Source organism: Chinchilla lanigera, unplaced genomic scaffold (assembly GCF_000276665.1).
Source record: "Chinchilla lanigera isolate Chin_1 unplaced genomic scaffold, ChiLan1.0 scaffold00012, whole genome shotgun sequence".
Classification (NCBI taxonomy): Eukaryota; Metazoa; Chordata; class Mammalia; order Rodentia; family Chinchillidae; genus Chinchilla; species Chinchilla lanigera.
In genome coordinates, this window is record NW_004955413.1 from 20,556,310 (window position 1) to 20,566,143 (window position 9,834).

General features: G+C 37.4%; 1 protein-coding gene across 6 annotated transcripts in view; it reads right to left on the reverse strand.

Moving 5' to 3' along the window:
* The window catches only part of Lmntd1 (lamin tail domain containing 1), a 262,615-nt gene that overhangs the window by 47,736 nt on the left and 205,045 nt on the right, over window positions 1–9,834 (reverse strand). For all 6 annotated transcript variants that reach the window (XM_013511519.1, XM_013511521.1, XM_013511520.1 and 3 more), the window contains 2 exons: window positions 6,596–6,831; window positions 3,948–4,131 (listed from right to left, as the gene is read on the reverse strand). In XM_013511519.1, the coding sequence (XP_013366973.1) occupies window positions 3,948–4,131; window positions 6,596–6,831 (420 nt within the window). The remainder of the gene's footprint in view (window positions 1–3,947; window positions 4,132–6,595; window positions 6,832–9,834) is intronic.

A 9,834-nucleotide genomic window follows, 5' to 3' on the forward strand; every position in this document is an offset into this window, starting at 1 on the left:
TTTGTATGGCTTTATATAAGTTTTGGTTGGATACTTTTTTTTTTTTTTTTTTTTTTTTTTTTTTAGTACTGTGTTAATTGCTTTTGAATTCTACTCCTTTGTAAAACACAGAATGGCTGCTCAAAGGGTTCATCCATCATCCCTAGATCCTGGGAATGTGTTATGTTACATGGAAAAAAAGACTTCTCAGATAAAGTTAAAGTTATGAATTTTAAGATAGATTATCCCGGCCCATTCACATAGATGGAATCTAATCAAACAAATGTTTAATATTAGAGAATTGACTCCAGCTGGGAGGTGAAGAGAGCTTCAGCAGAAGGAAAAGGGTGGATGCACTTTGGGTCCATGTGCAAGGACCTGGGCGAGACCTCAGGGAGCTCACGTGACTCCACACTGGCCATCAGCGGGGAAACCAGTTCTTCGTGGTCTTAGAACTGAGGTCCCAGGGAAATGGGACCTCAGTCCTAAGACCACGAAGAACTGATTTTGGCCAACAACCTCAAAGAGCAGACAGCAGACTCCCTTCAGAGCCTTCAGTAAGTGTTCAGCTGCCTTGATTTTGAACATGTGAAACATAAGAAATCAGCCAAACCAACCAAGACTTACGCATGACTCACAGAACTGTGACAATGAGCGGGTGCTATTGATCTCATTTTAAACTGCTGAGTTAGTATCAATTTTTTTATGGCAGCAAAAGAAAACTACAACACACTACTTAGGATTTTAAAAGCAGTGTTCGGAAAGGTTACCCTGTTGGCCTGCAGTTTTAGTCCTCGATGCTCTCATTGGAAATTTATTCAGTATCTCCATTTTTCTTTTGATAAACCCACTGCCCATCTTTTCATTGTTTCATTGACAATATGTGCCTTTTATTCTCTAATTTTAACATTTTCTTCAGGTCTTCTGTTTTAGAACTAGTTTTTCTACCATGTACCTAGTTTATTTGCATTTGCTATCACGCTATGAGTTGGGAGCTCATAGTTATCATGTGTGAGTTGGGAGCTTCTTGAATCTTTGGTTTGATGTCTTTCGTGAATCTAGGAAAAGGCTCTGCTGTGTGTAGATTCCATCTGTACTGTCTGATTTCACACTTTCCCCTCCAGCAGTAACTACAGTTATAAGTGGTTAGATTTTTAAAATCTTTTCCTGGATGTAATCTCCTTGCTATGATTCAGTCTGGATATTTTCTTCTTAGAATTACTAGGGCAACAATTCTCTCTTTTGCCATATCAAATGCACAATTATATCTATCTGCTGAAATAGTAATTTCTATTATTAGATTCTTTATTTCTAGAACTTGTTTTTGATGTTTTTGTCTTTAGACTACAGGTCTAGGTCCAAGTTTTTACCTTGTCATGTAATTCTTTGAATATTTTAGCCATTAAAAAAATCCTCATCTGATAATCATAATATGTGCATTTCCTACATCTGTTTCTGGTGTCTATTTTTGATCTTGGTTTTTGGTTAACTTCTGCCTTCTATACACATTATTTTTGATTATGTACCTAGTATCACAATTTTTAAAAAATCCACAGCCATAATTTAGAGCTCTGTGTAACATTTTCTCACTACGGAGAGGATTATTTTGTTTTGCTTCCAGCAGGCATTTAACTTGGAAAAAATCATTTTAATTGAATTCATGGTGTGAAATGATTTTTGACAGTATGCTGGTTTATTTTCCACACAACCTTACCATTGGATGTGGGCTTTGACCTTCTAACTGAAAATCTGGGGTTGTTTACCAGTGACCCTCCTTTCTGACAGATCCCACATACCAATTTTTATTCACTTGGTCCTATGATCCTGCCTAAATGTATAATTAACTTGTCCACCTCTTTGTTGCTGCTTTGAAACTTGGAACTGTTTTGAGGAAAAAAGTGATTTCACATACTTGACCATCGCCCCTGGGTCCTTTTCCTAGAAGACAAATTATGAGAATCGGTGGACTGTCTAGGTATATGTTATCAAATTCCCTTCAAAATTGTCATCTTCCATCACACACCCAGTACACTGTGTGGAATGCCTGTCTCATAGAGGTTCACTTTTGCACAACTGATATAGCTTTCTCTCTCTCTCTCTCTCTCTCTCTCTCTCTCTCTCTCTCTGTGTGTGTGTGTGTGTGTGTGTGTGTTGCATTATGGCTCTTACCAAATTATAGATGTTACATTTTTAAATATCTATGACAACCCTGGAATTCCGCTGTGACATCTTTTCTCACTGGTCTTACTGAATTCTTTGTTAAATGTTTTTATTTTTTGACAGACAACTTTTTTGTTTTTTAGACTTTGTTTCTTCCCACAGAGAGGATCACTATTTACTTTTTGTTTTTAAACAGGTAATACCCTAGAATAGGTTGGCTACCCCTTTGTCATCACTGCCTGTATTGAACACTTATAGTTGCTTTTCAGAAATCTTTCATTAGCTAAGTAAACTATTTATTCATCTATCTTTTTTGCTTTATGCACATTAGTAAGATAAATTTAATTTTCTAAAGGAAAACAAAACACTGACCATATCAGGGCACTTCATTTGACTTCCTTTTGGATATAAACCTAAAGCTGCAGGAAAACAATTCACACAATACGTGGAAATTCACAAAGGCAAGCTGTTAATCTGTTATTACAAGCCTTTAGTAGTTATCTTTCTCCCCTACAAGCCCTCCCATTTATCTTTAGTAAGGAAGCAACTCTGCTTATAATTTGTGATTGGCTAAGGGTGGAGGGTGATGTTCCTATCAGTAACCTTGTCACAGATTTGATTTGTAAAGAGTTTGAAAAGACACAAGGCTATGCCACTTAAAAAAATAACTTTCCGTTATGTATTTAAACACTGAATTAACTACTTATTGGGTTCTCCTTAATTGTTCCATGCTATTTATCTCCTTTCAAGTTTCTGTTACTCTGTGATTTGATACAATTTATGTTTAAAGAAGTTTCAGTTCTTTGAACCTGTGCCTAATTAATATTCTGAACTTGAAGCCAAAGTAACGTCTTGGATATAGAAAGTGCATACGCATAACTAGTGAAAATTCTAATAACCTCTCTACTGCACTTACTGTGGCCTGTAAACCCTTTTGTCCCCCCTCCACCACCCCATCTACTGGCGGGCATGAAACAGATCCTCAGAGATTGTGGGTGGTACTAGGAAAGAAAAACAGCTTCTGTTTTTGGTCAAGAGAGAATAACAGGAAATCCCACCTAAAAAACAACAAAAGTCCTGTAATAAATACAAGAAATAATGTTTTGAACCTATTAGACACTGATCATTGAACAGGGGTGCCTGAGAGGGAACAAATGTGCTGAACCTTAACATTTCTCCAAATTATTTCATGAGAGCATCTCTAGGCTGCATCACAAGAGTGCGGGCACTAGAAAAAGCCTGGTGGATTCTCTGACACTGAACTGTACAGACAACTTCTTTTAGCTCTCTAGCACCCTATGTCAACATGTGTTTGTGACTAACATTTCAAGCTATTATTCCTGCAATAAATAAAGGAGGGTCAAGTAAATGACTAGACAAGTCAGTTCTCTTCAAACCTTAGTATCAATTCTTTTTGTCATAGATGCAGTAATAATAACAGACCAATGAGTAAAAATTTATATGCCTTCTTTTGCTTTGAATTCAAGAACTTGTTAGAAGACAAAAAAGTCCGTTTGAATGATTCACCACCAACAAAAAGAGTTCTTGAAAAATTGAGCTGGTGTATTTGTAGATATTATGTAGCACAATTTCCTTTGGCATTTTTGAAGAACTAACATTTTCTTTAGTTACCTAGCAAGTTGTATCAACTGCCTTTAGTTGCTCAGAACATTAAACAATTAAATTTTAATTAAATGTTTAGGCTTTAAGATGAACTATATCTAACAACAGATCAGAACTCTGTTTTCTGATAACTTGCTGGGCCTATCCCAGTAGACGATATTAAGTAATTTAAATAAAATGTTTACCTGGATATAGATTTACCAACTTCTTCAAGAATTGTAGAGAAGTGTTTGTGAGGTTCCTTGGCGTGGCTTGAGTGTGAAGTAAGTTTCTTGGAATCGTCAAACAAAGAAAGGAAATAATCTTCTCCATCTCCTGCCACAGGTGACTCAGGATCCAGGTTCTTTGAAAGTAACAAGCAGCTGTTTTCTTTCAAAGAAATCAAAGAGGGAATCAAACAAGAGATGACAATAAATAAACACACAGTAAGAGAACCCTAAGGCACTCTCTTTATTCCCTGCTTCTACAAAACTGTATTTTTTGTATATTTTGCTGTCACTGTAAACTCAGTGAAAATATAGTAGAAGCCTTAAAGGAAATCCTGTAAAATAATCAGTGAGTATTTTTAGTGACATCAATTCCTAGAGATTATTCACATGTCTTAAACTATCATTATATTATTAGCATAATGACTAAGTGATTATTTATACTATAATATCAGTTATGTCATTAGCAAAATCACTAATTAAGTCATTATTTAGTAGTTTTTGAGTGGGCAAAATATCTGAGTCTGCTAAGTTTAGTATTTTGTATGTGAGTATATCCTTATTGTATATAACACTTACTTCTCAAATTATGACCCATAAATGAAAGCCTCAAATGAATTATTTTCTACTAATGTTTAGTGCCTTTGCCAGATAAAGACTTAAACTTTCTCTATGAACTAAAATATGCATTTTATTAGGAAGATAAAGTAATGTTTAATTAGATTCTAGTAGCCTTGAGAAGTTTGCTACTTTGAAATTCCCACCATTAACATGCTAAGGTACATGTTCTGTCACTTAGCTACACCCCCAGGTTAGCGTTATTAAAAGAGTCCTCAAAGAAACACTTAGAATTGAATTAGTTTACTCCCAGTAAAGCAAATTTCTACTTAATCCTTAAATTCCTTTGGGGAATGAAAATGTATGGCATCCTTGTAATATTTCATCCTGAGTAGTGAAAGTCTTGTAGTTCTTTTTTTTTGACTGTGAATATATATATTTTATACACATGCAAATGCACATACATTCTTGAAAGTCTTGTAGTTCTAAAGGGAGAGAAACATTAATTTTTTTTTCCCCAGTTTTTATTTCATCTAGAACAGCAGAGGGGATGAGCCAAATGCAACAAGTCTCAGTGGGCTCAGGCATCTATGTACAGAAGCAGAATCTCCACTAATTTAAGAAGATGATGTCTCAGTGTATTTCTCACTTTACAAAGGAAAGCCTTAAATTTTGCTTATTGCACACTATCAAAAGATTTTACAGTTTAACTCAAATATAGAACATATGCTATGGGTATCTACACATATATTTCTATATATCATATATATGCACACACACACACACACATATATATATATATATGTGTAGGATGGGAAATTTGTATTTGCATTTTTAAGCATATGGATTTTGGTTATTGCTAAATGCCAGTGTAAACTTAGAAAGTTTCTTGAAAAACTTATCTTAGTCATACATTGAAACAAAGGGAATACGACCATAACGGCAGCAAGATAAAACAAGTATGACATTATGTCAAAGGTCTAAGACAATGCTAGAAACAAAGTTAAATAAAGATGGGAAGCAGCCAGACTATAAATATCTACCAAGTGGCAGAGGATATGGTAGCGTCAGAAATTCATGGGAGTGTTTATAGTACCTGCTTGAAATATGTTAGTTGATTGCTAATTGAAATACAGCTTTCAAGTCTATTCTAAAAGAATGTGTCTAGAAGTATGTTAAAAGTCACAATTAATTTTATTGAGTACTTATTATGTACTAGATTATGTGCTTAGTCATTTTTCTACGTATTTTGCCTAAACAGAATTACAATAATTCTGTGAATGGAGATTATTCCCCGTTCTATGGTTGTGGAGAAGGGGATCTTTTGCCTTATATTGTAGAAGATAGAAAAACAATTGATTCTGTGTTTCTAGGGACAATGATATTTTCTCCATATTCCCTAAACTTGATGAACAAATGATATTTTCTACATATTCCCTAAACTTGATGAACAAATGATATTTTCTACATATTCCCTAAACTTGATGAACAACAAACACTCTAAACTAGGGATTGCGGATTGCCTTACTAAAAGCAGTCAAAACTTTTCTTCTTGAAATCATATAATATTATTCACATATCTCTCTCCTTTAAGTTCTCTCCATTGTTTTTTTCCTCTGCCATCTTATTACCTACTCTATATTTCTGATTTTTCTCATCTATCTAGCTCTTACTTGAGGTATAAGTCTCCTAAAAGCACAAAATATTCAAGATGTTACTTAATCCTTCTGGCAGCCTTCAGAGGAATGTTCATTAAAGCTATGCACTAGAAACATTAATTCTTGAGTAACTGTAGAGCAAGCTAGCTATCAGTCCACAAGAAATCACAACTCCACACATATTAATCATGGTTTTATATCTTGGGACATACGTTTTTATGTGACCTGAATTTAAGACTCCAGGCCTAGACTCAGTCATGGCCATAGAAAAGTTACTCTGCACATGACATCTGAGAAATTAGCATTATTGCAGACAAATAATAGAACATTCTGACTGTGAGGCACAAAGAAGAATTTATTGAAACACATGCTTTAAAAATAGTTTATGTATTTGGTATGTATTTTGCTTACCAAGACTGCTGTCTATTTGGGAAGAGCTCATCACAGTAGATTTTGAAGTCGATGGTGCCACCGTTGATACAGTTACTTTACTAATCTGATGACTAGACAGATACCAATTGGGAGACATTCTAGAGGATAATGACTGTGTCATTGGTAGTGTTGTAGTGTGTGAGTCTGTCTTCTTTGAGAAAAAATATACTGAAGATTGATGTCTCATTAGGGAAGTTCTGAGTTTGTCTTCTTTCCTGTGTACACAATTATAATAAACAAAATAAGAAAGTCCAAGTGGCCATGAAAAAAGAAGCATAGGCCCATCACCTCTCTGCCATCAAGAGAGCCCCCATGAGCCAGGAAGGAGTGAAGAGACTGTGGCCATCACCTCGCCACTATCACAGGAGCCTCAGTGAGCCCCTTGGAAGGGGAAAGATGTTGCCCATAGCCTCTCCGCCATGATAGGAATCTTGGTCCAGGGGAACCCCAGTGCCTGGCCCATTCCCCTACACTGTGGTGCAGGCAGCCAACACAGGAAACACCCGGGACTTGGCAACTGGCTCACTAGGAGGAACCCAGGCTAAATCTAGCAAGGGGAAACACTTTGCATAAGTACTCCTAATTTACAATTGGTTCTGTTATGTAACTATAGAATTTGCTTCTATGGTCTAAAGTACAAAATCAATAGGTACCACAGTTTGTCAATTTCTAAATTGTGCTTGATGCTATCATTATTGCTAATTACACTATTGTAGCTAGGAGCATATATGTTGTAATCAGTTGTTTTCCCTTGTGTAACAATATTGGGAAGCTTTGGCGTAATAATCTCACCACAGCACTAAACCAAAAGACTGGGGACATAGTCAAACAGAAACCAACATCCTACTCTCAGTTAATTGGGTAGGGAGGATCTTGAGACAGACACAAACCAAGAATCTCTTACACACAGAAGACACACCTGAAAAACAGACTTTTCCTAGAAGGCCTTGATACTAGTGATCTAGCTACCTACTACCAAAACTCACAAGGATCATTACAGAAGACAAAATTAAAAAATTTTGAGACAGAAAATATCAAAATGAAGGAGCAAAATGCAATCTCAGACCTCCAGCCCACCCAGAATAAGTCCAGGAGACATCAACATAGAAGAAATTGGAAGTCACACAGCTGAAATTTCTAAAATGATAGCAACTGAAGTAAAGAAACAACACCATGAGGCTGTACAGGAAATCAAATCAGAAGTAATCTCTCAGGTAAAAAAAAGAAATGACAACCATAATGAAAGAATTGCTCAACATATCTAAAGAAGACATAGATAAAAATAGAGGAGCACAGGAAAATGATGGAAATCTTAAATGAACAGTATAGGAAAGATTTAGAATGCATGAAACAGATTCAAAAAGATATCCAGGAAATTAAAAATTCCAAAGAAAGCTGGCAAAACTGCTGGAATGAAACTAAAGACAGACTTTCAGACCTTGAAGACAGCATTGCACTAGCAATCACAAAGGGAAGAATCTCTTAAAAATAACAAGGAACCAAGAAATAAGAATTCAACAGATGCAAGATTATGCAAGAGTAAAACAGTATAAGACTGATAGATATCAATGAAAAAGCAGGAGTCAGCACAAATGACAGTGCATGCCCTGTGCCCAGTGAGCAAGTGCTCCAAGAGCTGTTGGTCCTCCGGTTTGAGTCTGTGCTTTACTTCCACCGCCACAGTTCCCAGCTGAAACTCGGGGAGAGAGCTAGGTATTTCCCATCTTCTTCCTGGGGGCAGGGCGGGCGGCCCAGGAAGCCACCATTACAGATTGAGTCTCTGCCCTCCCTGCTCCCATGGCAGATAGGAGGTCCTCACTCAGAAGCCCCAGGGACTGCTCTAGCTGGGGGGTACATGTGACCCCACCCTGAGCACTCCTAGTGTCAAGTGAGGGAGTGCTCCAAGAGCTGCTGGTCCAGTGGTTCAAGTCTGTGCTTTACTTGTGCCTGGACCCCCTAGGGGGTCACAGGCACGGGCAGTCTGTGATTGCTGCCCATCCGGCCTGCATCTGGTTCCTGTATGTGTCCTGAACTGACTGGAGGCACAGAATCAGGTGGTTCACAAACTGTCAACCCTGAAGTTTGTGTCTGGGTTTTGCCAGTACCCTGAACTGCCTGGGGACATAGGTCCACTGGACCAGGATTGTCACACCAGTGCAACCCGAGTCTGGGTTGTGCATGTGTCCTGAACTGCAAGGATGCTGGATCAGACGCCTGCCATCAGCTGACACCAATGCCCGTGTCTGAGACCTGGGGTAACTAGATACAAATCAACAAGTGCTGGAAAACCTAAGACTAAGTAGTGCTTCTCAGGGGTCACTGAGGGGCAAACCTGACCATCAGGAAAACTAGGGACACTAGTGACCTGTGCTGTGAAGCCATGGAAGAGGGAAACTGAGCTTTCTGCATCCAGTAGCAAACATGACAAAACAAAGAACTAAAACACAATCCCAGAACTCCACCCCACTCAGAACAACTCCAGGAGACATTGACATAGGAGAACTTGGTAAACACATGCCTGAAATAGCTGAAGTGATTGCAATGGAAGTAAAGAAACAACTCCATAAGGCCATAGAAGACATGAGATCAGAAATAATCTCTCAGGCAAAAAATGAAATGACAATAATAATGAAGGAACTGCTCAAAAAGTCTGAAGAAGAAACATATAAGAAAATAGAAGAACAAAGGCAATGGACAGAAGCATGAAATGAAAAATACAGAAAAAACTTAGAACGCATAAACCAGATTCAAAGAGACGTCCAGGAAAGCAAAGCTTCCATTGAAAGCAGCCAAAATCGCTTGAATGAACCTGAAGATAGGATCTCAGACTTTGAAGATAGCACAGCAGGTAGTGACTATGAAAGAAAGGATCTTGTAAAATCAACAAGGATCCAGGAAAAGTCAATTCAACAGGTGCAAGATGAGGCAAAGAGGAATAATGTATGACTTATAGGAGTCAATGAAACAGCAGGAGGCGACACAACTGACATAAAAACAATATTTGTAGAAATAATTGCAGAAAATTTCCCAAGTATGAAAACAGAACCTGATATCCAGGTAAATGAGGCATATAGAACTCCAACCAACCACGAACAAAATAAAATTACACCCAGACATATAACAGTCAAGTTCCCAGAACTCCAGCAAAAGAACAGAATATTAAAAGCTGCTAGAGAAAAGAAACAGATTACCTATAAAGGAAAGCCCATCAGAATCAC